Below are 27943 nucleotides of genomic sequence, written 5' to 3' on the forward strand. Positions count from 1 at the left end.
GCTGTGCAGTGTCACGTACACCATGCAATGCCTAGATGATTGCACGGGAGCTGTGGGTCATGCCTGCGTTATCCGGTGTACCTTCTGGGGAAAGAAAATGACTGAGTCATACAGTGGCCTCTCTGATAGTCACCAAAGGCTGGATCCTGTGAGCACTGAAGCGAACATAAAGCTACCTCTGACTTTATGGTACAGGGCCCGACCCCTGAAGGAATCCATGCCGCGATACTGATAAGTACGTAGCACAGCTCTGCAAACCTGCAGCCCAAATCTTGTCCTGATGCTGAAATCTCCTCCTTGTAATCTTCCTCTTCCTTTTAAGCAAGTGGCTCAGGTCACCTCTCAGCTGCTGAAATCTGTCAGTGTGCAGGAGCCCTGCCTGGAGGCACTGCTAAGAATAGTGTTTAAGAGCGAGGGGAAGAGAGGAGTGAGCCTGGAAGGGATTTGGCCACTGCCACCACCAGTTAGACTCCACCTTGTTTCCTACAAGCAGCTGAGGCTGTGCAATGTGTGCAGCTTCATATGGTGCTCTTATCTGACAGTCTTCTGATCCTCTGAATACTGAAGTCAACAGCAGAGCTGCAGTAAACCCAATGCTCTTTGCCTTGCTATGGCTATAAGATCCCGTTACTATTGCCCTTACCTCTCTGGCTAACGCTGTTGGGAGCACGGGGTCTCACCTGTCTACCTGCACGGACTGAGCTGCAGGCTCCTAAAAGAAAGTGCAAATGAATCTCTTGGCAGCAGCCGTGTATCAGCAAAATGCCATAGAAACCACAGCTGCGTTACGGAGGGCCTTTTCCCTGGCATTATGCAATAGGTAATTATGTAAGTTGGAGTTATATAATATTCCTGGCTTTTTCAGAGCGCCAGCCTCCCCCCGACCGCTCCCCTGGCAGAGCAGCGTGTACCACGCTTACGTCACGCCGTGTTTTATACAAACAGGGTCAGGGCAGAGCTGGGGCCGTCACCGCTCCCAGCCGCAGGCCCCTCAGCTTCTCCCACGGTTTTTTTTTAAATTGTATTGCGGGGGAAAAGGCTCATTGAAAAGAAAAAAGTATTCCGTCAAAAAAAATCTGTTTGCTGTGTAATAGTTTGGGTTGGTTTTTGAGGAAAACGGACTGGTTTTGGGAGCATCCCTCTCTCCTCCTTGCTTCAAAGTTTATTTCACAAACTTACTTCAAATGAAAAGAATGTCTATGCCAAATTTTTTTTGGGTACACATCTCCCGACTTGCAGCAGGTCTGGCTGCAGAGAAGATGGGGCTAGAAATCATTGGCGATTTGTTATATTAACTGCCAAGGCAATGTGGGGGACTGCTGGGCTCTCTGATGTTCATTTTACAGGCCAGGGCTGAATTTTCTCTCTTCACAACAGCAATACTCTAAGAAAAAAATTTAATGTGGCCAGACTTGGAGCTGGTCCCTCCCTGTGGCTGGTGTGTGATTCCTACCATGCCTCCCAGCTCTGTCCAGGCGACTGCACCCCATATTAATAACCACCAAACAGCTGGTGTTTCTAAAACCATACTCAAGAGCCAGTCCTTGCTCTTTCACTGGTGCTGTCTGTGGGCTCGAGCAAGTTGTAGAACTTCTTTATTCCTTCATAAATGGGGAAAACAAGCGGCTTGTCCATTCATGGGATTGCAGCACGGTCTAAATTCATTAATGCCTGTAGAAAGGTTTGCCGTCTGTTGAGGGAGGAGCCATGCAGAGGTGAGATTGCATCCACCGTTTTGGCAGAAACAGCTCTTCCCCTGCCTGCTGTGCCCATTAGATGGGGGGACCATTCCTAAGCACCTTTTGCTGACATTTTCGGGTAGAACCAGCCCCATGCAGCCCCTAGGACAGCCTTCCTCCTTAGCAGTGCCCTGAGGCTTGGCTGTGGCTCTGCTGCTGTCCCATGGGATCTTACTCTGCTCCAGTCCCACCACCCTGTCCCCTCTCCAGTGGTCAAGGCTGAGGGGAAGGAGCAGCACCCTCCCCATGCCAGCGACCTGCTGCAAGGCTGGGGGCAAGCAAAGCCACCTGGCCATGCCAGGGCCCTGCCACCCCGACATGGGCCCTTTCCAAAGAAAACAGACCGTCTCGACGTCCCGTGCTGAAAACGAACCCCTTACAAAGGTTCTGCCATCTGCCAACCAACCGCAGCAAGAGCCCTGTGGTGCTGCTGGCACGGGGATGCCGCAGTCCTGCGTGTCCTGGGGTCCCTCCCCGTCTCCAAAATTTGAGGGCTACGTGCTGCCCACCTCCCGGAGCCTGCAGATCCCTTGTGGGGACTTGGACGTGGCCTTCAGTCCCCGTGGCTCTGTCGCCCGTGGCCACTAGATGGTAGCAAGCCCTGGCCGACGGAGCCGGGCTGCTGCGGCACCTCCTGCCCGGGCAGGGGGAGCCCCAGGCGGGTACCCGCGCCGGGTGGTCGCGGTCCACCCGGGGGACTTTGCAACAGCACCCGCATCACGCCAGCGATGCACCCCAAAATGCGACCAAAAATATTAACGATACGTTTTATGCTCGTTTAGTGAGGGCACCTTACGTGTGGGTGCAGGCGCTGTGGGGCGGCCGGCCCTGTTTGAAGTAGGTTATTCAATCACCCGTTAAAGGGGGCGGCCGATATGTTGGCTCTCTGTAGTTTGCATTTATCGAGATGATTATGCAAGTGATAGATTTTGCCCCAAGGGGGAGAGGAGAGGCCTGTAGATACTAAAATGTTATGTCCTTTTCGTGGCTGCAGGGTTGAGGCGCAGTCTGGTGCGCTGTAAAGCTTTTAGTATTTCTGTAGACTATTTATTTAAGCTCTAGGGAGAAGAGCTTATGATTTCATTTCATTACTACTTCACTTGTAAAAAAAAGCAATATGGAATCCCATACTCTTTTTAAGCCTTCTGACCGTTTAACATTAATGTCCGTACCGAGAGTGTTGGCTTCCCAGCCCTGGGGAAAGCTACAGAGAGCAGAGAGTCAACCAACTTCAAATGAAGTTATTATGGCCACTGAGTAGTTTCAGCTTGGGGAATATGACAGAGCTTGGTGCATAAGCAGCAGCCTCTCATGTACCAGGAGCACATTTCTGTCGTGCCTGAAATGCGTGTAAAACAGTAAGGTCAGTATTCAGGATCCTACCCAAGGCCGAGCCTGGGATGGTGGAAATGCTTGTTTACTGCTGTAAGTACTTGGGGAGCAAGGCTGCAGGTATGTGATCTCTGCTGTCTCAGCCCTGCACTGTGGAGAACAACATGAGGAATGAGCTGGAGGTGTCCTAAGCTCTCTTCCATCAGTTTAGCTTAGTTTGGGTAATTGGTAGTGGTCTGCTGTTTGTGCAGGTAAATCAGGATGAAATCTTGGCCTTGAAGTGTTTAGGATGTGGATTTTTGGATGTGAAGCAAACTGGTGCATAGAGGAGAGAGAAGGGGAGCATTGCAGGGTCACAGGTTGACTTGGCTGACAGAGGCTTGCAACACGTAATGGCCAAAATTCCCTTACCTCTAGGCTTAGACACCAGCCGACACCTCCATTTGGCTTTTGCTATCCTTCTTACCCAAACTATTCCCCTTAAACCTGTGTGTTTCTGAGGGGTGTGAGGCTCTGTGCCTCAGTCCTCCTCACTGCCTGATTACATGGGTGCTTCTCTCCCCTTGCAAGGCCAGAACAGGGAGACTGTTCCCACATTGCAGAGGGTGGACAGGTGCAGAGGCAGCAATGCACCTCAGGTCCTGCAGCATTGTGGTAGGGAGCGTGGGGTTGCATGTGGTTCTCCTGAGCCCCAAGGCAGGTGTCTTCAGCCCTCGGCTGACATTTCGTGCCTGCCAAGGCCTGCAGTGTGTGCCCCTTCGGAAACATCCAGAGGTAGGTGCATGCTTCTGGACAGTGGCGCTAGCTGGGCTTTGTTATCAGGCTATGCTCTGACTGCAGTCACCCCCTGGAAGGGATTAATCACCCCGTTGGTGTGCCAGGCTGTTATCAGTCCTGATGGGGCTGGAGGAGAAAGTCTGGGAGGTGTCCCAAAGCATACCCATGTTGTTTGTCAGCCCGGTGGCTTTTCCTCCCGACATTGATATTTGGCTTGACAGAAGTAGCCAGAGACCTTAACCCCTGTCTGGGTGCATGTTGAGTGAAGCCCTGCTGTGTCCTTGTGTCTCTGGCCTGATGCAAATTACCCTTCTGGCTCAGCTGTACATCTGTTGGCTCTGATATCCAGGCTCAGCCAGTGGCTAATCCTGAGCATTCCCCGGAGAGGTAGGCAGAAGGACCCTGGTGTGCAGGTGTGGGATAACTGGCTCCTATATAGCTTTTATCCCCTTCCTCCCTCCTGCAGAGGCTGGGGACATGCCTGGGCCAATTTGGATATGGTTAGCTCTTGAGGCCATGTCTCTTCTAACACTGTGCTCTTCTCTATTAGTAAACAGAGTGCATTACCCCAGGGGAAAAGGGGAGTGAGCTCAGCATGGGAAAGGAAAGGCCTTTGGAGCAATGGAGCTGATGCTACCAGCCATCCTGGTCTCTTCTTCTGCCTGCCCTTAGCAGACCAGGGGACAGGGAGGCGAGGTGGCCTTGCAGATGACAGTGCTCTTCAGGAATCTCCTGCCATACAGCTTGACACTGTCTCTGGGTCCTTGGGAACCCGGGACAGGCTCCTGGCACTGTGTTTCGGCAGTGCCCTTTCTGTCTAGAGTGGGACATGTGCCAGTCCAATACGAAAAGCAGAAATTATGCCATCAGTGGCACCCACAATAGCACCTGACCCGAAATAGCTTCCTAGAAAAAAATAGGGAGGCTGATTAAGTTAGACAAGCCTGAATGAGAGCAAGACGTCCAGCTGACGATTGACAGGTGTAGGTCTGTGAGCAGGGGCTATAAATCCTGTGGGTGAGCTCTCTATCCACCCTTTGGGGAAAGGCAAACGGCTGCAGGGAGCACTCGGGACCTGCCTTCAGTGAACCATGGGGCTCAGTGATCAGGAATGGCAGAAGGTCCTGACCATCTGGGGAAAGGTGGAGTCTGACCTCCCTGGCCATGGGCATGAAGTTTTAATGAGGTAGGCAAGAGGGTTTGGTCTTAAGAGTAAAGCTGAGAGCTTTTGATGAGAGACCAAGGAAGTCTGGGGGCTTGTGTTTGGCAGTGTTTATGTCAACAGGTTGTCTTCTTTGTCGTAGGGTGATGGTTTTTCCATTGCTATGGTTTCTGGGTTAAAAATTACTCAGTGTGTAAAGTGGCTGTGCTTCTGTCTCTCCGTCTGTCTATGGGTACAGGAGTGGGCCAATGCTGCTTTCAAAAGATGGTGGGACTTTGTCACTCCCTCTGCCCGACCTGTTTGCAAAGCTCTGCTTCGGTTCCTCATTTCCCAAGCACTGTGGCGAGAAATGCTGGAGTGAATTGTATGTCCTGGGCCTTCAGATGCTCTGCAGCAAGGATGCAGGGGGGCAGAGAAAAAGAGGAGAGGAAAACCACCTCTGTGACAATTTTATCAGAATCTCTGATTTCAGTAAAATTAACTGTGAAGTACCTCGGTGTTTCTCTCTCCCCACCTTAGTCTCACCTGGCAGACCCCTGCCCATCTTGCTTTTGGCCAGAAATCTGGGTGGTAACACATGTCCACTTCCTGATGATGGATTTGAGGTCTGGGTGTGAAATGAGGCACGTCCTTCCCCCTGCTTCCCCCCTCCGTGATTCTGGGGTCAGAGTGGGAGCACTTGCGAGGTCTCCATCTGAGAGGACCCCCGCCCCCATGCTGTCCCTGTGGTCCTGGCCCCCCGAGAGGGGAATACCCCAGGCACCAGCAGCAAGTCACAGAAGTGCAACCTGGAAGGGACCTCAGGGCTGCAGAGCAGGAAACGACGTCGGGTGGGCATTGGATCCTAGCCTGTCCTTAAAGACCAGCAGGGATGGAGACTTTGAGGAGACTCTCCGGATCTCCCCCTCAGATGTGCTGGAAGGGTACGGATGCTGCGGAGAGCAGCGATGTGGCACTCACTTGTGGGATTTCCTAGCTTCAACATGGCTAAAGGAAGGAGCCCACACCGTCAGGCAAATCCACTGTCCATTCAAAGCTTTTTCAAAGATGAGCCAAAGCAGGAGACTGTTTTATTTACCTTCTTCCTCATGGCCCAGTTCAGCTGCCATTTGAAGTGGAGGGAGGCATAGGGGCAGCCAGGTGACAATGTGATGGGCTCTCCGCTGATGCAGTCCAGAGCAGGCATGCTGGAGGGGTAGCAGGAACGTGAGCCCTCCCCACCAGTCCATCTCTGTGATGTGGCTACTTTGGCTCTGAAACTGCCACAAGACAGTAAAAGCAGTTTCCAATGGGAAAGGTAATACCATTTTTCTTACAGGTATCGTAGGGCATTAAATGACACCCCACTTCTCTGTGACTTTGTGATCCCCAGCCAACCCAGGTTGTTTCTTGTTCCTTCAAGGGTTTTTTGAGGGAGGAGAGAGGCAGGGGAAGCCCAGCAGATCTCTCTTAGTTTAGAAATGTGTCCAAGTGTGCATTGTTAAAGACTTCTTAGGTAGATGTCATATCCTGGGAATATGTTTAGAAAACACTGATTCAACTGGAAGTTTTCCAAAGGAAACAAAAAAAAATACTCAGAAGAATTTTCAAGAGTCTCAGGAGTATATCATCTTTGGCAGACATGATTCAGCCATAGCCAGACACGATGGAGGGAGATTTTTAGAAATAACTCCCATCTCATTTTAGGGTGCAGGGTTTTTTCCTGTCCCTGGGTGGGACACAACCTGTGCCATAGAAAGATACAGGAAAAAAGGAAAGGCTGACGGTGGTGTGCTCAGCACCTGGTAGAGTATAGAAATCCTTTGGAGACCTTTGAAATGAAATGCCGGCAAACACTGGTCATTCACTTACGTAATGTTTTTGCTGCAGAACAGCTTGTGTCTTCCATGCGCTTGAGGTATTTGTTGGTATAGTTTAACCTATACTTACATCATACAGTGGACAGCCTGGCCCTCATGGCAACATAATTAGGAGGAATGTCTGGTTCTAGATGGAACGCAAGCCCCGGTAGTCCCAGCACCAGCACCCTCCCCAGGGCAGAGCAAGCTTGCACTCACTGTACCATGAGAGGGAGGCTGGTTTCATGGCTGAGGTCCTGGGCTGGAGTGCCACACACTGCTGCAGGTAACTTGGGTGAGCCAGTTCACAGATGTGAGCTGTAAGGCCCGGGCTGTAAGGACAGACATTGCTTTTGCTGGTGCTTCAACTAGTTGGATTATGCCCATCAGAGGGTGTAATACCTGAAAATAAACTTGTGCAAAGGAGCTGATGTGTCTCAACACCTAATTATTAGACTGCTCCTAATAATCAGGACGGGCAGTATTTCCTTTTCACCTCGACTCTAGGACTCTGGCAGGGAAAAGAGTGAAATTTCCTACTAGTTTGGTTGCCAGTGGTGTCTGCAAACTGTCTCCTAAGAAAAGAGGCAGGGAGGAAGCAGGGGGGACAACACTACCCTGTCTTTTAGCTACCCTTCCACCTTCTTGTTTTCATTTCCATTTCGGGATCAGAGTGCCTATGTATAGCACTGCATGGCATGGCACCAGCATGCCTGAAGGCCCCGCGCTCTTGTTACCCACTTGCTCCCAAGGACTCTCTGAGGTGCCGCGGTTCCTGATGGAAGAACCACACTGCTGGCAGCTGGGCTGAGCTGGGGGTGGGAAAAAGGGCAGGAACCAAATTCCTCCGTGTCTGCAGTCATAGGGTGGGAGCACAGTAAGCTCTCCCATCCAGCTGATGTTCAAGAACAATTGAGCCCCAGATGTGAGGGACCTGAGTCTGGGGGCTGCTCCCCTTTTTTTGTGTATGAGAAGCCTCTAGAACTCTCCTTTCCTGATCAGTGCAGAGATGGGCTGGGAAGAGGGTCCTAGTGAGAGCCAGGGGTCTACAAGTTGGCTCCTCAGCAATAGTAAGTCAATGAAAATAGGTAGTTTTGTTTGGTTTTGTTTTTCCTTCAGATGAATGCAAGAACTCACCTCTCAGTATCATGACCAGCCTTGGCTCTTGTCTCTATCTTAATACAGTTGACATGTCCCAGGGGACTGGTGCCAAAGAGTTAGCAGAGCTATATAAAAAAATATGGACACTTGCTCTGTCGCTCTAGTTGGACATGTTTAGGGCAGTGTCTCTGTCACAGACAGAGGGAATGGAAAAAGACAGCGGTGATCGTGTTAGGACATGTGTAAGAGGATGGGATTAAAGTAGATACAATACTCAAAGAGAGGTATGTCAGGACCTTCTGCTCTCCAAAGACAAGAGGCTTTTTATTGTTTGTTAATTATAAAAAGCAGCCTGTACAAAATAAATAAAAAGGAAACTTCTGCACACAGAGTGTCATCAGGTTGTGGAACAACCTACCAGAGGAAGGATGAAAAACACTTAAACCAAATTCAGAGTAGGGTCAGATGCGTTCCTGGCTTATATACATGCTAAAAAGAGTGATTGTGAATGGTGGCAATTTGGAAGGGATCTAAAGTGTCAGAGTTCCCAGGTTAAAGTAGCCTCTACTAGCAGGGACTAGCTAAGAGCTTTCTTTGGGGAGGGAAGTGGGTTATCACACCTTTGCCTGTCTATATACTCTGAAATACTGGTGCAGCTGGACCTCAGCTCTGGTCTGGATGACAGCTCTCTCAAGTCTCACAAGTCCCTCTACTTCTGTCCACAGACTCTTTCGGGACCACCCTGAGACCTTGGATCGCTTTGAAAGGTTCAAAGGCCTGAAGACCCCTGATCAGATGAAGGGCTCTGAAGACCTGAAGAAACATGGAGTTACTGTCCTTACCCAGCTGGGCAAAATCCTGAAGCAGAAGGGTAACCATGAGTCAGAGTTGAAGCCCCTGGCTCAAACCCATGCGACCAAGCACAAAATCCCTGTCAAATATCTGGAGGTATGGAAAAGGGCAGGGAATCTTGGTGTCTGATGTGTAGTGAATGTGTGCAAGACAGCTATGTGAGAATTGCGCTTTTATTTCCTGATGGCTAGTTGGGCTTCAGTGAGCTCTCCCTCAAGTCCGAGGTCTCTGTGTATAGGCAGGAGGAGGCACAGAAGAGGCTCATGGTATGCGAATGGTATGTGAATATCCAAGTTTAGATTTCCCATTCCAAACACCACATGTCAGTCTAAGCAACCCTTGACAATAATAAACCAGCCCATGCAGCCTCTGCAGGCCTGGGAAACTACATTACATAAGAACTGTCAGTGGCTGAACACAAGGGACGTACAATTTTAGAGTAAGCCCTGGAGGATCCATGGAGGAGACCAAGACCCACAAAACTAAGTGTTGTACAAACACAGGGCATGAATTTTCAGCCTTAATGGATGAGGCAGACAAAGAGTGGGAAGGGCCACGGTCTACTCAAGGTCATGAAGCAGATCAGCGTCAGAGCTAGGAATAGAGCCCAGTTCTTCTGCCCAGCCCAGGTTCCTTGCAAGCTAGACCTCACTGTCTCTCCGGAAACTGCAGGAAGGGCTACTGAATTAGCTCGGAGATATTTCCAGGCTCTGCAGCCTATTTCTTAGTCTGGCTTTTCTGAAAATAAACCTTGACTGTCCCTTCTGTTTTTCTCTCTCTCTTTCCTTCCTCACAGTTCATTTCTGAAGTCATTATCAAGGTCATTGCTGAAAAACACTCTGCAGACTTTGGGGCTGATTCCCAGGCTGCGATGAAGAAGGCCCTGGAGCTGTTCCGAAATGATATGGCCAGCAAGTACAAGGAGTTCGGTTTCCAGGGTTAGCACATACGCACAGAGGGACACCATGATGGAGGCCTGGCCATGCATCTTAGAGTAGCTTCCCCAGCACTGTTTTGGACATCTCACAATTGGCCAAGATGTGTGGGAAAGATTTGATGAGAGGCCAAGAGTCACTCCAGGCAGCGTAGAGGCACTCGGAGTGATATCCGTGATAAACTGTTGTTTCCTGGCTTCATGTATACAAGAGAAATAATCTGCTTTCTTAGGAAAAATAATGTAAGGGGCTATCTGTGAGCTTCTGCCTATCCCTATCCTCTTTTACTTTCCCCCTCCCCAAAACCCAGTCTCATCTGAGGGGAATGGCATGGCCAGAGATGGAGGGATGTGGAGGACCAAGGGGAGTGTTGAGGAATGTGGTGAATGAGAGGGTGAAGGGATGGCTCAAATGGTATGAAAGGCATGTCAGGATGGGAAGCAGAGGCACGGTGTCCCATTCCTCCCACAGGTGAGACTGTTAGCAGATTACTGTGGACAGCTTCCAGCACAGTATTACCTTGCTTTGTGGGTGTGAATGCAGCCAGTCAGTCTCCAGAGTCTGCCAGCTTGGAAACTTGCATTAGTTGCTAAACTCATGTTAGCAAAACTATAAAGAGCAGTACTCCCTGCGATCTGTACGTTTCCGGCAGCCGCCGCTATGCATCCGACGCTCTGTTGCACTGGGAAGTAAAGTATGTGTTTCTCAGAAAATAAAAATTCCTGCACCAGTATCGTGTGTTTGCTCCTGGCTTTAAAGGCACTCCAGTGAGAAGTGGGAGAGATGGAGAAAGTGGAAAGGTGATCTGCATACGTATCTGGCTGCACCACAACCTGTGGTGCCAGTCCATGACTTGAGCAGCATGTGGCATCTGTCTGAGCTGGGGGACTCGAGGCACTTAGATGTCACCACGGGGTCATGATCTGGTTACTGGACTTCACAACACAAAACGGCAGCCTAGAGTCAGCTGGAGCTGAGAGAAATGCTCCCTGACTAAAGGCCATGGCCACTGCTGCACAGGGGGGGACATGGTGAGGGAAGGCCCTTTGCTTATTTACGGGGAGGTAGCACGTGCAAGTGGCCTCGGCTCCCAGCAGCAGCACAGTGTGTTGCTCCCTCCAGGCAATGGAAAGGAGGGCTGCTTAGCCCAGGAGGAAGGTTGCAATGGCAGCATATGCTCTTAAGACCCAAGCTTTGGTCTCCATACCATTTTGCAGTTTTGTTGGGGTGTCTCTGTGGTGCATACTGCACTTGTGTATACAAACATAAATGGGTGTCCCATGGGGGAGCTTAAGAGACAGACACAGAGCAGCAAGGTTCCTACCTCTGCCCATTGCCCTCTCCCCATCCTGGTACCACAGTGAGGTACAAATTACCTGATTTTACTGAAGTGGGGGAGAGGCTGAGGGCCACGTTGTGCCTAAGGCTGCCCAAGGGTTAGTCAGAAACGGTTGGAGCCTGAAAAGGGTTTTTGAGTGCAAAGCTCTGACCTGACACCCAGGTTCATAGCGGACTAGCTGACTCTTTGGGAATTGTGTGGTTTCTCTGGCTGGACCTAGCCAGAGGGGCAGTTATATCCCACAGTGAGCACTGGGGTTCTCATTCCCTCCTCTTCCTCCATCCCCATCATCCAGCTCAGGGCCTCAGCAGTAGGATGCTGCAGTCTCTTCTGGCATATGCAATCAAGCTGTGCCCATGCAGAAAGCAAGGTGGATAAGCAGCATGCTGTCTTTCTGTATATTTGCACAGGGACGAGAATGTTCATAGCAGGGTCACATCTTGGCACAGTAGCGGGATGCTACAGAGGCAAGGAGCTGGGTTGTGGCTAGGGGAAATGTGTGTAGTCGACACAGCTGCTCTTTTCTGATATGGAGAAAGTAATGCACCTCATCTCACAGAGGCAGTGTGAGGGCAAGCATAAGAAAGAAAAATGAGGTGCTCAGTATTAGGATGTACTAGCAGGGTCTGGTTCAAAGCACTCCCTGCTACACTGTGTGCAATGGAGACAGAGGAGGAGCCACCAGCTCCCTTAAAAATCAATCCTGAACCAAGCATGATCTGCTGTGTCTTTGGTCAGGGCAAAGGCCACAAAATTTCAGTCTCTGAAAGGTGAAGGAATGAATTCCTTCCCAGAACAGAGCATCTCTGATTTCTTGCTCTTTACAAATCCTCACTTTACCTCTGGGAGCTTGCTTGGGGTTTCAACCTTTCAGAGAGGGTCACAAAAGCATATGCTGTCACCTAGATGAAGTTACAGCCAGGTGGTCCCTGGCTTAGGCAACTTGCTTCATCTGACTCCAGTCTAGTCTGTCTGACTTTGTGGGGAGGGCAACCTATTTAATTAAGGTCTAGGATTGCCTGTCCAACACAATAAGATTTCCTGCCAGTGGCAACAGGCTCTGCTTTAGGATTAAAAGCTCTGCTATGGCAGCTGCCTCTGTCAGTCTGAGTAGGACTGGAGTTGTCTCCAGATATTTTTATGTAGGGCAATGTGGTGGAGGAGGGAGGGTTTGCATATATGTTGTGCCTAGCTACTGGTTATTTGGTACCTGGAATAAATGTCGGCCCATTGGGAGCACTGACCCTTTGCTCTGCCTGCCTTACCCCGCTGTGTCAGTGCACTAGGGACCATCCTTAAACCTGTGCTGGTCAGATGTGGGGCCTGATGTAGGTCTTCCGGCTGTGCCTATGGCTGAGTGAAGATGTGCAAGCTGAGATTAACCAGCAAGTTCAGATACCAATAACAGCGGAGCTATCTCCAGCCGGCTCAGTGGGCTGGGATGCTTGTGGTGAAATCCACGTGTCTGCACCTTTGCTACTCCGGGCACTGAGTATGCCCTTGGCTGCAGTCCTGACATAGTGTAGCGATAAACGTAATTCCCACACAGTGAGTCTATAATGCTTCTGCAACAGCCCCTGCTTTAGGGACAAGGGAAGTTTCCCGGAGGAAAAGGGATGGTGGGGAAAGGGTTTTTCAGCTCCATGCTATATTGATTCAGCATCTGTGTTGGAGTCACCCTTTCCACTGTGCTACTAGCACATGTAGCTTTTCTGGTTCATGTATGGGACAAAGTCTCTTAGTGGAGATAAACTATATCAGCGTAATCCCAGAAATTTTCCTGCCTCCTTTCCAGGAATAGCTTTACATAAGGAGGATGGGTCCCAGGGGCTTTTGCCCAGCCCCCCTCCCCGTTAGCACCATTTGGTGTCACATACACGTTCCTGGTCACACGATGGGATGTGGATTGTGTGGCTGCCAGCCTCCTTGCTCCAGCACGTACACACTGACTATAGCCATGTCAGGCCTATGGCTGTCCTACACTTTCCATGCACTCCTGCAATTTCTTTGATGCTAATAATGCTGTTTCTGGCCACAAATGGGTTATACACGTGCATCTGCCCTTAGGTTGAAAAACGTCCTTGCCACTTTGCACTCGATATGCTATTCTTCTCCCACTGCTGCGGTTTCCATTGCACGGCAGAGGTCCCCATGGCACCAAGCCAGTGACCTGTCTGCGTTCTCTCGGGCTTCGGTGTCAGACACCGGAGACTCATCAGGATCTCAGATGCAGGGAGCAGGACCTTGCTTCCCAGGCACTGTGCAAATGAGCCAGTCAGCCCCAGCCAGGGTGCAACAATACTGCAGGCTGTGCTGCCTGTCCCCCATGTCTTTACTTCTGCCTGCTGATCCTGCCTGGCTCAATACACCTGCCAACGTCAAGTGGCATCAAGGAACAAGTGCTGGGGACCATGCTATTAATCCTGTGATCTGTCTCTCAGTCACCTCAGTGGGAGAAAGGGATGGGGCTCCAGTGACTATGTTAAATATTTAGCACATTAGCATGAAGCTTGTGGCATTCTTCATGTTTGCAACTCCCTGCAGGGCTAACGTGAGGAAAAGGCAGGGAATTTTCCAATCCACATCATAGTCACTGAACAGATATGTCTGGTTTCTGGGTATTGAAGCACAAACAGTGCTTAAAGGATGTAATGTCTATATGGCACTGTAGTTTAATAAGGAGACTCAAATGCTCACCTATACTGCATGTTTTCAGACAAGGATTATTTTTGTCACGATCCCTACGTTTTCTGCCACCTGGCCAAAACCTCTCCTGTATGTTATGCCACTGAGGAAAAGAAACCAGTGGTGGAGCCAGGTGTTTCTTTGACGTAGACTTGCTTGCCCATAACGTTTTTTCCAGAAGTCACATGGCATCAGAGCATGTCCTCCACTTTCCTGGACTCATTCCTCTCAGGTTTGCTCAAGGCTGCATCACTGCTTGTTCAGGCTGCGCAGGGCTTAACAATCAGAGTCTGTGCTGCTTCTCAGGCTGAGCACACACGCACATATGGATATCCATACACAAGCACCATGTTCCCAGCACACATCATCAGCAAAGCCCCTCTGTCCAAATCCTTCAGATTCCTGTGTGCTTGTGTGCTAGTTCTTGATTTCAGAGGATGATATATATTAATTCTCACATTGTGCTTAAATGAAGTGTGGCCATGAAACCAAGTTTTGCTAAGGTCTAACTAACTAAGTGAGAAGACAGACTGTGCAAGGACATGGCACCTGGAGAGTACTGGTAAATAGTGGAGTGTTAAATTTCATGAAGGTGTGCTGGCTGAGTCAAGGAAGCCACCTGGAACTACATTAAATTAGAAGAGAAATCCCAATCAGACTCTTTTATCCAACAGATTAATAAATGAGCATTTATGAACATGAAAGAGTCACAACAATGCAGGCTTCCTGACCAGCACATAAATACCTCCCTCCCCTGTGACTGTAGGCACCACAAGCCCATCCCCAAGTCCTGTGACTTCTATGAAATCCTTATCTAAATGTCAGTAAAGGTGACCTTGTGGCTTTTTAAAGCAGTACTTTATAGTCACTTGGCTGCACTGTACCAAAGTCCTTTCCCAGTTTGGCTTTCATCCCCTGTAAATATACAAACAAAACAGGCTGCCTCCACCTTAACCCCCCAAGCCCTTTAGAGGCCACTTGTGGTAAGCTATGCCAGAGGCAGCTTTGGGGCTCTGTTGGGCAAGGCACGCCCTGGCACAGGGCATACCAGTGTGGCTAGTAGCTGGATGGACAAGGCAATGTGTATTATTTGGGACAAGGAAGGTATTGGAGTCTTGGTCCCTCCCACCATGTCCCAAGAAAAGCACCTTATGCTGAGAGAAACAGCAGTTCATCACTTGGGTTATGCCCACACAAATGCAAATGCAAGTGCTGCGAGGTCAGTGGGGACAGCCTAGATGTGAGGCTATTCCACTTCATTTAAGGCACTGGCTCGGATACATGTCATGGGGCTGTGGGGCTGGTTTATTGGATTTGCCCAGAGCTGGTGAGAGGAGGCAGTTGCTGGTATGGCTACCCTGCAATCCAGCAGTAGACATGATCCCAAAACAGTTTTCCAGTTAACTCCCTCAGGTATTAAAACTGAGTGCAACACAGATACTCTTGTCCAGGAATTTGTGAATTTACCCAGGATGTAGGGCTGAGAAGGAGGCTGTAGCTATGCTGTTATTGGTATCCAAGAAGGCTACTTTAAAGCTAATACTGGCATGTATATCTTAGCTGCAGCCTTATGTCTGGAGTAGAGCTTAAAGAAAATTATGCCTGTTTCCTGTTTCCCTTCTGCAAGGAAAGCTCAGTATGAATGCAGCTGCTCGGTGCCTGATCTTATTTTAGATCGTCCTTAAAGCAGGTTCAAATGTGCCAGTGACAGAACAGCTTTGGGTGGAAGACCTTCTGGATTATTAGCACTTAATTCTCTATGTCTTCATGCTTAACTTGTGGATGTCCTGTTGCTTCCCAGTGTGTATAAGTAATGGTGCTTTTATTCACTGAAGTTTTTCTGTCTTCTGTCCTCCCCCAACATGTCTATCTGTTTCCTTCTTCAAGTTAAATTCCAGCATCCAAACTCTCACCAAAGGGGTGGAAAATTCCTGGAGCTGATACCCTCACTAAGATCTGAGATTGCTCTGCCCAGGCTTGCATGACAGCAGGCTTGTGCTATTGGCTCTTGGTGAGCTTTTGGGTTATCTGGAGAGTTAGATGATATGGTGTCAAAGTGGGTCTGTATTTTTTCACTCAACTCTCAGCTGGATGAATAGCCTGGTGCCCTTTGAGGGATGTAGTATGTCATGGATTAACTGTGAGTTGCTTGGAGAGAAAGGAGAAAAAAACAACAGTTTTGCCTAAACCAGCTATACTGTGTCCCTGCAGAGTCTGTGGGAGAGCCAGTGCCGAGCAAAGGGTTTGTACCAGACATGCTCAGACAAGCTCTACAGAGATGGAGGAAAAGCAGGCAGGGCATGCCATGTGCCACGCTTGCAGTTACCCCCCTCTAAGGGCAGATGGATCTGTGGGTCGGTAAGGAAGAACGAAAAATGAAATGTGGGTTGGAAATGGAGGAACAACCGCTTTCCCCCAAAGGCTGTTTGCTGCCGTCAGTGCCTTCTGAAGAGCAATAGCATTATTCTGACAGTCACTCTGCTGTAACACGATGGAGGGAGTTTCCTAACATGAGCTGGTAATCTGTGTGCTTTTGTGTGGGAAGAAAGATGGACTTGGAGTTTTCTCATGGTGCTAGCACTATGGATGTGATGCTTTCACAAAGCTGGCCCGTAAATCATGAGAAAGAAACTTTTTGTGCGTTTTGGTTTTGCCTTGATAACAGCACGTATTGCTAACCCAGCTAATCCCGCAGCTAATTTCAGCATATCACGTTTAAGCTGCTGTCCCTATGTCTTTTGCCATGTTCCCTCTACAGCTGAAATGATCCCTCAGTGCATAAAGTAATCAATTTTTTTCTTTCCAGTTAAAATCCTCTGTCCCAAAATGGAGTTCTTTGTAACAGTCACAAGTTGCTAGCTCATAACAACAAGAATAATTAGAAAATAATCTTTAATGTATTTCCTACTATGGTTTTTCTAGTTCAGCTATGCTGTAGCTTCCTTGTCTGTTTTAGATCAGAAGCTTGTTGACTGTGAGTGTCATCTGGGACAAGCTCTGTTCTGATGTTTAATTGTAATTAAGAACTCTATTTCATCCAATTTAAAACTCTCAGTCTATAAAATGCACTATCCGAAACAGCACCCTTCTTACAATATGCCTGCGTTATTTACTATACTGTTTTTACCTTAGACCTTAGTTAGAGACCTATCTGTGATTTCCATCTGCAGTACTGTGCAATTAGCCCCATTTTACAGAGTAAACTGAGGCAGAGCCAGGCACCAGCACATCCGTTGTTTCATGCTTCAGTCATTCAGCTGTCCACTAGGCCAGGCTGCCGACTGCATGACAGAGGATAATTGTGAGCTTCTTGTGTAGGAAGACGTGTGAAGTTGTGCCATCTGCCAGTAAGCAGTTCTTGCTTTGATGTGGTTGCATTTCAGCAGTTGTCAAAGGACATCTGTATGTAGACGTTCAGTTGAAACAGTGATGTGGTGTAAATACCCAGATAGATTACAGATGCTGCATACAAAGCAAAGCAGTGTAAAGACCTTTGGGCTGAACTTGGAATGTAGTGCTCTGGAGATTAATGAACTATGGTATCACTTGGGACACTGCTAATCTTCTCACTTGCAAAGAAAAAGGCCCTAGACTGAGATAATAAAGGACGTAAATAGCTAAAACAGGTTACTGGCAGAAGTCCCTAAATCCAAGTGTATGAACCTCAAATCCTCCTGCGTAATACTTTAGATGCTTACATTTTCATCTGTAACCCCCTCCTTGATTTCTAACATTCTGCCTCTGCTATGCCCTGATCTTCCACCAGTTTGGGTGAGTCTAAGGCAACTAGTGTTCATCTGCCTAAATTCATTTATAATCCTCAGAAGTGATCTTCCTCTGCCTAATCTGGCAGAAACCAGTCATACTTTGCCCACATGTGACCTCCAAAAAAATGCAGTTCCAGCCACTTCCATCCAAGAGTGTGGTTAGTGAACAAGGTTCAGGTGCATGTCTGTTATCTTGTAGGTCGCTCAGCTCATACTCCTCTGGTCTTTTAAAAATGAGCTGTCCCTTGCAGTCCATTTTGGAAAGGGCTTGCCTTCAGGAGACCAGGTTTGGGTGATGAATCCCTGCCTGACTTGGATGCCTAGGCTCTAAAGGAGTAGACTTTAAAAAACGAAAAAAACCCAGAGCTGGGTTTCATACTGGCAGTACACAGATAGCCCTCCCCACTTGACACATGGCTGTCTGAATCCTTTTTGAACCACCAAACTGTCTAGTGGTGTGCTGGAGCCCTAGGCAAGTAGCTCAGCCTTCATATTCTACACCAGCAACCAGGGCTGTCTGAAAGCCTTCATACACTTTTGAGGCTGTTACTATCTTGATGGGACCACTCCTTCCCAAAGGGAGCCTCTTTGAAAAGTAAAATGGAGAGAGGAGGGAGAAAAAGATTTCAGTGCCTAGCATTGACTGACATACTGCAAAGCATGAAGGATCTGTTTGGGAACAACAGGCTATGTGAGAGCCTGCTATATGGTGTTCAGAGAGTTTGGGTTTTTTTTCCTGTGAGCTATGCTTGCAACTTACGCTCTGACGCCATCGACAGTAACATCTGGATATACCCGCACTCAATTCTCTACGGAAGACAGCTAGTGCAACAAGAGAAAGAGAGTTTTCTTTCCTCATTGCTCTGTTTTGAGGATAGCTTGCAGCTGTGCCTGACTGGAAGGAATTTACAGATCTCATGTATGATGGTTGAGAAACATTTCCTCTCCTAACTTCATCGTGTCCATGTTCATACACATAGCGGTTCATAACTGAGAAGTCTTCAGTACAAATCCTTCTGGCAACATACAGTGGGGAAAAATAGATAGAAATGGAAGCAATGCTTTTTCTTTTCCACCTACAGTCACGTTGGACATGGACAAATCTCCTGTCTCTCAACAGTGCATCCACCTCAGCAGTAAGGGAGTTAATTATATCTGTGAAGAAAAGTGTGTTAGAGCCTCTCAACGTTAGAAATAGACGAAAACAGACTAAGTGCTGCAGAGTACATCATCCTTTCAAGCACTGGTGTTGGTCAGATAAGAGATAATACATACTTGAGAATATATATTGAGAGAGAGAGAGAACCTACATTGCTTGTATCTTGAGGGCAGAGCATCTTAGAAATAAATTTAAGGAATAAACTTTCTTCAGGCATTTAATTTCATTCCTGTTGGGAGTACTTAGCTTACAATTAAGTCTGTGATGAGAGAGTGAGTGTGTGTGGGTGTGCGTATGTATGTACAGCACAAAGCCTATAGTTAGTACACAGAAATAAATGTTTTGTTCTGGAGCCCCAAAGGTACACAGCCTTTCAACACTCATTAATTTCAGTGGGTGTGAGGCCTTTCAAAGACCTGGATTCATATAGCAAGTTTTTTGCCACAGGCTTGGGACCACTCATTTCATTCTGCTCATGATGCAGTAGAAACTTGGAAACCAGCTCTACATCTATTCATCAGCTGCAGTATGAGCCCCTTTTATTAGTGCCTTTTGTGGCAATAGCTGTGACCTATTTCAAGTGCTAAGCCTTCAAACTGCAATTCCCTGCAGCAGATGTAGTAGAAGCAGATATCCATGGAAGCGAGTCAAAACGAACTCATCATGTTGCTGCTCAAAGGCCAGGCTCCATCCCAATCAGTGACAGTTACCCAACTCCTGCCACGTGAAGATAGGCTTTGGTACCTTCTTTGGTGGTTTGGGACTTGGAGGGAGGCTAGGTTTCCTGGGGAAGTCTTGATGCAATTTATATTCCCTGCTTCATATTTATTCTCTTTCATTTCTCCCCCTTAGAGGGCATTCAAGGAGAAGGAGACACTGCTGTTCTCGTGGCCTAGCTCTGCATCCTCAAAGACGTCATGGCTAAATCCATGTGGCATGACTGCCAGCCTCAGTCCTAAGTTAACAGCAGCAAACATTCTCAACTCAGCAGGTGATCCTTAAACATGAACTTTAAAGCTGCATGGGTGGGTAAGTGTTGCAGGAAACCAGAGGCGCTCAGACAGATCCTTTTATAGGAGAAACTGCTGAAATGTTTTCAGGTTTTTTTCATTACCAACCATTTTATTTAACTCTTGTCCTCTGCACTAGACTGATTGGTTTCAGGGCTGGCCAAGTGCACGGTTTCTCTGCTTGGACAATAGCCTGGTGGGACACCATGGAAGGCTATCAAGAATTCCAGGTTTGGCCACAAATTCCTATGTAAACCAACGCTCATATTCATCAGAGTTTTTCCCTGTTAGGTTGCTCTCATTGGGGTAAGACTGGAGCAAATGGAGAAAAGAGCAAAAGTAGCACTAGGTATGCACTCTGTGGAGGCAGAGTGGTGTCCTTGTGGTGTGTCCTGACCGTGTAACGAGTGGTGTCCCTCAAGGGTCCATACTGGGACCAATACTATTTAATATTAATACTATTTAATATTAATGGCATAGATAGTGGGATTGAGTGCATCCTCAGCAAGTTTGTGGATGACACCAACCTGAGTGGTGCAGTTGATACACTAATGGGAAGGGATGCCATCCAGAGGGACCTTGAAGGCTTAAGAAGTGGGCCCATGTGAACCTCACAAAGTTCAACAAGGCCAAGTGCAAGGTCCTGTACCCGGTTTGGGGCAATCCCCAATATCAGTACAGACTGGATGATGAATTGATTGAGAGCTGCACTGCAGAGAAGGACTTGGGGATACCGGTGGATGAAAAATTAGATATGAACCAGCAATGTCCGCCGGCAGCCCAGAGAGCCAACCATATCCTGGGCTGCATCAAAAGAAGCATGACCAGCAGGTCGAGGGAGGTGATTCTCTCCCTCTACTCCACTCCCATGAGACCCCACCTGGAGTACTGTACCCAGCTCTGGGGTCCCCAGTACAAGAAAGACACGGACTTGTTAGAGTGAGTCCAGAGGACGGCCATGAAAATGATCAGAGGGCTGGAACAATTCTCCTGTGAAGAAAGGCTGAGAGAGTTGGGGTTGTTTAGCTTGGAGAAGAGAAGGCTCCAGCGAGACCTTATTGTGGTCTTTCAATATATAAAGGGATCTTATAAGAAAGATGGAGAAAGACTTTTTGCCAGGCCCATAGTGACAGGACAAGGGGCAGTGGTTTTAAAGTGAAAGAGGGCAGATTTAGATTACATATAAGGAGGAAATTCTTTACTATGAGTGTGGTGAGACACTGGAACAAGTTTCCCAGAGAAGTTGTGGATGCCCCATCATTGGAAGTGTTCAAGGTCAGCCTGGATGGGGTTTTGAGCAACCTGGTCTAGTGGAAGATGTCCCTGCCCACGGCAAGGGAGTTGGACTAGATGATCTTTAAAAGGTCCCTTCCAACCCAAACCATTCTGTGATTCTATGTCTCCTCTCCCTACTGGCTTGTCATTCTGCTTTTCCACTCTGCTCATCTCATCAGTGCCGGAATGAATGAAATGTTCTCACCCTCAAACAGGAAACAAGAAATAAAGTATTTAAGTACCATACGCAGTACTATAAAGTACTGTAGCATCATGGCTGCAGTCTTGTTCCTGTAGGCTGCATACAGACATGGCAGTTACAAGAACAAATACAATTTATGCTTGCTCAGAAGAAGTTCCCAAAAGGCACATCTACCTCATGAACGCACTTTTACATTTCCAAAGGAAAAAAAAATGTGGCTGAGAATGAAATTTTTAAGCCCCTACTTTATGTGTAACAATAGCAGGGTATTTTTGTTTGGAAGAGGTGTTCTACGGGGAAGAGAATAACCACTGTTTCTCCCAGAGTGGATTCTGTGTCTGGGTTTTGCTAGTCCAAAAGGACTTCTGCTGCATTTTACCAACCTTTGTGAGGCTAATTCAGGAGACATGAGCTCCTGTCTGAGCTCCTGTCAGTATGACATAACCAAACTAAAGAGCCACCTATACTACTCAGGGACAGTTTTTCCCTTGCAGCCATGTTGTTGGTACGTATCATGCCCAGCTAGTTAGCCATAGAGGGGATCATGCACTTCACAAACAAATGGTGATCGTCATGGGTGGCTCAGAGGGGAAGGCTGAGATCACATGATACCAAGTTTTGCTCCACTCCTTGAGTTACAGACTGTTGTCTCCTAAGAAAAGTCTTTTTTATGTAGTAATTAATGCAAAGCCCCAGTATAGCCTAAACCAGTTGTCATGATTTCACTTGTTTGTTTGGGTTTTTTCCTGATATACGTCTGAATAATTGGGATTTGGCCTGTGACAGAGACAGGGATGGGAAACATATTTGCCCACCCAGGCTGCAGAGAAAGATTATGAATGATGTACCAAACATTAGTCAAGTAGCAGTTTGAGTCACACCTGGTACCACAGCTGACTCAAGAAGCAGTCCTCTGGGGAACTGAGCAAGGAAAAATGAAAAAAAAAGAAAAAAGGAAGAGCTTTAACTAGTGACTAGTTCTAGTTCATCTTTCTTCTCTTTATTTCCTTGGGATGTTGTTGATTGCATTATTGGAGGAGATACTGTTTGACCCAAGTACAAGGGACTTCTTCCTCCCAACCTCCCAGTAAATCCTAAAGTTCTTTTCAAACCAAGACAGCTATTAAGCTGGGACTCCTGGTTCAGACTCTTTCTCCCACTCAGATAACTGTCACTGCCCAATGTCCCAGGTGTGAGCCAGCTGCTCACACAGCAACATCTAGCCAGATGTTGGACATCTGTTTAGACACTGGAATGAGAATTGGGGCGAGGGGAAGGACATTTGTATCTTCAGGTTCAACCTGCTTCTTGACCACAGACATAGCAATGGACTATGTCAGTTCCACGTTCAGATGATTGACTTCATAATTTCATTATACAGCATCTTTCCTAGCCTTCCACAAGACATTGTTTATCTGAAGAGAAAAGAAAAAATGTCCTTTCTTAATGAAGGGCTTTTGATCTGTTTGAGGTATTACATTTATAATTGGTGGAAGGTTGACAGTGTGTTTGGACAAAGCACAAGACACCAAAGCCAAAGACGAACAGTCCCTGTTCCACAGAGACCTAGAAAACCTTGCTGAGCCGGCTTGTTCTTGCCAGTGAGGGTTGCACCATGACCATTTCCCAATAATGTAAAAGTAATCTGCTAGTAATGTTACAGGGGCTTCACTCCACACGAATGTGAAAAAAATGAGATGAGAATGACTGTCATTCCTTAAGCTATCTGCCCACTTTCTGCTGGAGGTTCATCTTTGCATTGACATAACTGTGGGGTTTTGTAGATCAACTTCTAATGTTCCTCAAGAAATGCTGTGTGTAAGCATAGCCTGCCTGAAATGCAGTTGTTGACGCTTGCTGTTTCTCTTCTAGGTGTAACCTGCTCCAGGAAAGGCCATTCACTTCAACAAAAAACAGACTTTGGCTCATTTGCTTCCAAATGCTACGTCCTGTTGAACAAGGTAATGTGTCAATATTTCATTACATGACCTCATACACTCAACACAGCTTTAAACTGTACAGAAGCATCGCCAGCTAGACACAAAATACACTCAAATTGATCTAGCTGTTCTCCACACGACTCTCTTGAGTGGTTGTGAAAGACAACGCACTGTATCTGTAGGAATAGGCACTATGACACAAAAGTCTTCAAAGAGTGATTCAAGCAGGTAGAAAGTGTCAGGATAAGAGGCAGTTTGGCTTGGTTAGAGAGCAGACAGGGAAAGGAGATGAAGATTGCAACAAAACTGAATTCATTTGCTGATAAAAAAAGTATGACACACTGAACATTAGCTCAATTATAAGCTCGACTCAGAGTTTATGGAGGGAAATTATTTGGCCCTGCTGTACTGGAGGACAGACAAGATGACCTCAGATGTTACAGAAGATCTCTACTACTTTCTAAAGAAAAAAACAGACCTATTTTTCTAGTTTAAGATCAGAAGGGCCACTATAGCACTTCCGGTGACAGTCGTTTGAGTTAACCTAGAAAGGACAGAATACTGGATGCAGACAAAGCAGGAGATGTGGAACAGATCCTTATGTTTTCAAAACATGTGCATGACTATGGGATGTGATATGTTCAAGGTACAGGCAAAGAAACAAAGAGATGTGATATTCCAAGACTTGAGGTTCATACCTAGTTACGCCACAGTGTGTATGCATGTCTGCGTATCACTATGCAGCACAGAGAGCACAAGAGTTCCTATAAAGGATCTTACCCGGACTTGTCCAGGGCACATTTGCACTGATGTCATAAAGAACAGAAATAGAAAGTTCAGAGGCTTCTTCTATGGGGAATTTTGGAGTAAATGTTGCAATTCCCTTAATTTTCTCAGATGTAAAGGAAAAATTTTTATGTGAATTTGTGATGGGGAAAGAGGGGCAACAGAAGGAGAGATATTTTCTCTAGAGGATACCACACCTAATGCCATGCCATATGGCAGCCCATATTACAACACTGGGCTAGGAGAACTGTAACCTCTCAGAGGAGCTCAAACCCAGACTTGGATCCTGGTTTGACAGGAGGCTGCTCTCTGGTCTAAAGCAGCCTATTCTTTGGCAGAAAGAGCAGCACCACCTGGGAAACCTATAGGCAGGAGGGAATTTGCCTTCCCTAAAGAATTTGAAACAAACTTCTAAGGAGATCACGTGAAAGAAAACTACATGCAAGAGTTTATTTTCCATAGGTCTCTTACCTCTCTCATGTTTATTTTAGAGTACACAAGAAATTCCTTTGCCAAATCTGTCTTAACTACATTGTCGTCTTTGAAGAAAAGATCTAGAAAGAAAATCCAAATAAGATAATTGCACTCGTAAGGTACACCAAAGATGCCAGGGCAAACATGAATGTCTTGTGATGGGTGCTGAGTTATACATATGATGTTGTGGTCGATACTATCAGAACAAACTTCCCTCCACTCCATAGATATAAAGGGCTGGATTGCCAAATTTGCAGTCAAGCCAAACAGCATCAAACCACTCACTAGGAAGAGAAACTTTCAAATGCACGTCGTCTTAATCTCTCAGCCTTGACTCATTGCGTTGAGTCTAATGACTAAGAAGGTCAAGAACAATTCATTTAGAGATGAAGGTACTAGATCTTTCTTTCAGTTCTGCTGCTGCACGTAGGGACTTTGCTTAGAATAAAGCTTGAGAACTTGAGCTTGAAAGCTTGAGAAGCTTGAGAATGATTTTCATCATATTCTCTTCCTGAACCTTGGGATCCTCATACTTTCTCTGAATGTTGGCTGAGCACTCTGAGGTGAGCACAGAGGACAATGTCTGCCTGATGGCTGCTTGCAGGAACTTTTATTTTGTCTTTCCTCTTGCTTTGACCAGAATTTCCATGCTGGGCCATGGGAACCTTCCTATAATGCTGCCAAGGCAAGCTGCCCGTAGACATAGACCCTATCCCTATCTAATTTCCCAGTAGAGAATTTGCCCACCTGGCATACATGGCAAAGGAGCAGTTACTCAGGCTTTCAGTCATCAGTACATCATATGGCTTCACAGTGCTTAAAGCAGCTTTCCTTGAAAAACATGAGGTTTAACAAACTGACATTTACTAATTTGAACCATTTTTGTCAGAAGATTCCTTCCTGGTCCACTGGGAAAGCTGGGCCCCTGGGAGCTGCATGCCATGCTTGGCCTCAGGGGGAGAAACGTGGTCCTGGCAAGCGGAGCCGGTGGAGGGGCCACCCCAGGAGCTGCCATGTTTGCACAGCTGCGCTCCCCTGGCTTGGGGTGCACAAAGGATGGGAGGAAGGTACCTCTGTGCCTTATGTGCGGTCTTGAGGTGCTTTATTTCAGGGGACCAGCTTCACTGGGGTCACAACAAATTTTTTTGCTGTCACTAAAAAGATGAAAAGTCCTTCCCTAGCATTTCAACTCCCCCCACAAATAACGCAGTCCCTCATTGAGGAAATTTGCATTTTGGTTGCATTCTGGGGGGAGGATGGTGTTGGGGCCTGGCCCTACCTGCCTGCCTCACACCAGGGCAGACGGCCACCGGCTGGGGAGGGGGTACGAGGTGCGCGGGGGCTGGTACCCTGCCTCGGTGGGCTGTCACGGGTGGGGAGGTGCCACAAGATGGCGTCCTGGCGCCTCGTGCCCCCCACCACAGCCGCCCCGGTGAGAAGCCATGCTGGCTGCGGGTACCAGGCCTGGCTGTCACTGCAGTTTTTTGTGGTTTTTTTTTCCCCTCCTTTTTTTTTTAAGCCTTCCCCCCCCCAACCTCTCCCAGAGACAGTCTGGGGAGCTATGCAGTGGTCTCTGGGTGAGGGAGGAGGGGGCTGCGCCTCGCTGCGGTGTGATCCCTGCTGCCAGCAGTGGCGGAGGTGTGTGAGAGACGCTCCCTGGACAGCCCCTGGCAGGGACAAGGCGCTGCCCCATCCCTCCGCTGCCCACACGTCCCCCACACAGCTAGCCGCGGGGCACAGCTGGAGCCCGTCTCCCTCATGCCAACCCTGGCGGAGCGGATCTGGTGAAACAGAAGCCCAGCAAGGATTTTAGGAGGCTGGTCGATTTTAGGATAATGGTTTCCCACCAGCTTGCAGACTCCTAAATATTTCTGAGGTTACCGGAAACGTGCCTTACCTCTCTCGCAGTAATCGCAAGATGGCCCCTTGGACTGCTGGGGGAGAGCATCCACAGTGAGGGTCAGCAGGCCCCCGATTGCACGCTGATATCCAGAGTGGCTCAAATCCATATTAAACGTGGTGAAGGTGAACTGAATCTCCCCTCTCCTCCTTCCCATCCTCTGGTCCTTGCAGGTACCTCCGCACGCGCCACTGGCCTCTCCTGTGTGTGTGATTGCCCTACCAAAGGGTCATGCGTTGGGGGGTGAAGAACAAAGAAACGTGAGAGGGTTGAAATCCTGGTGAAACCTGGTGCCAAAACAGCTGGACAATGCTAGGTCAGCATTGCTCTCTCCCACCCAGCACTCCTGTAAAGCACACTTCTCCGGGAGGCTTTTCAGTTCCCGCTGAAGGCCTGGGAAGGACGGGGACCCTCACCTCCATCCGACCCCAGCACTCGCTGAAGAACGGTGATCCTGAGCCACTGACAATGGACAAACCCAGAAGAAAGATGTGACACCCAAACACCCCAAGCAACCAGACCTGCCCAGCATGCACCTGCTCCATGCAGCTTCGCCTTCCTCTCTCCATGTGTCCTGTTGTCTTCACTACCTCCAAGGAATGATTGTGTGTGAGGGGTACAGGGACCTCTGCAGGGAAGAAGGATCTGCTTTGTGAACTCTCAGCCTTTTTTCCTCATTAGAGGTCATTTATTTGATGCCAGGACTGTTGGATGTACTGTCTCAGGGCTGTAAACTAGATCATTGCACTAATCTCTTCTCATCTTAAAACTTTTTGCTTCTCTTTATCATCCTTAACAGCCCTGGGAAGTTCGCAGGGCCTGTTTCTGAGGTCTTCTGAGCTTCTGCAGCTTCTCTTAAAAACAGATCTTAGATCCATTGAATTGCAATGGCACGAAAGGCTTTGGAGCAAAAGATGGAGTGGAAAATGTGATAGCTGTTCTACTATTAAAAAACCAAAAACAAATAGCAGAGACTGTTCTTTCTACACAGGGGGTTTGGGGTATAGGATTTTACTAACTCAGTTAAAAATAAACCAATCCCAAACTGATTGACATGAAAAGTCCGTTTAAAAAAAAAAGGCAAGCTTATAAACTGTAGGAAACAAAATTATTTTTGGAAACATATTTTCCCTTAATTGGACATCTATTTCTGGATGGAGACATTTGTGTATGTAATCCAGCCGTATGGCTTTTGTTTGACAGTGAAATGATCAGTTCCTCAAAGTGTGAACATCACGTGGAGAACCCCATCACTGCCTTAAAAAGGACTCCTGCCCTAGCAGGACTTTTTCAGCGGTTTCAGAGGGTGCAGAATCAAGCTGTGTTATAATCCCTCATTGTATGTAATCAGATAATGGCCTTTTAATGGTAGCAATGGCTTTGTGGGTTGTAGTTAGAGCCCCAAGGAGGGGGCGGATTCCCATGTGCTAGGTACTGCAAAGGGCTGGTATGATACGGCATCTGCTGCTTTTACAGGCCTTACAGAAAAGGCGAGGCGAGGTGGATCTGGGTATAGGCAGGTCAGGCAGCTGCCTTGAGCAGCAGTCTGCTGGATGGACATAAGGCAGCCCTGCTCCTGCAGCTGACCTCGCCTCCACCAGGACCCTTGAGGCTGGCTGGGGCTCCTGACAGACTTGGGTGGGGAGGTGATGATTAATGCTGGGAAGAGC

The 27943-nt window shown here is 47.8% G+C and overlaps 1 protein-coding gene across 5 annotated transcripts in view; it reads left to right on the top strand.

Moving 5' to 3' along the window:
• MB (myoglobin) overlaps positions 1–27943 on the top strand; it is a 48706-nt gene that overhangs the window by 5553 nt on the left and 15210 nt on the right. The window contains exons 4-8 of one of the 5 annotated variants that reach the window (XR_012043793.1): positions 8675–8897; positions 9598–9978; positions 19539–19715; positions 23046–23134; positions 26447–27155. Coding sequence is in view for 2 of the 5 variants with exons in the window: in XM_072870164.1 (XP_072726265.1) it covers positions 8745–8897; positions 19539–19677; positions 23046–23134; positions 26447–26557 (492 nt within the window). In the remaining 3 variants the exon portion in view is untranslated. Of the gene's footprint in view, positions 1–8674; positions 8898–9597; positions 10354–19538; positions 19716–23045; positions 23135–26446; positions 27156–27943 lie in introns of those variants that run through there. The other 4 variants (XR_012043791.1, XR_012043792.1, XM_072870164.1 and 1 more) reach the window with 4 other exon arrangements.

This window comes from Ciconia boyciana, chromosome 1 (genome assembly GCF_034638445.1).
Source record: "Ciconia boyciana chromosome 1, ASM3463844v1, whole genome shotgun sequence".
NCBI lineage: Eukaryota > Metazoa > Chordata > Aves > Ciconiiformes > Ciconiidae > Ciconia > Ciconia boyciana.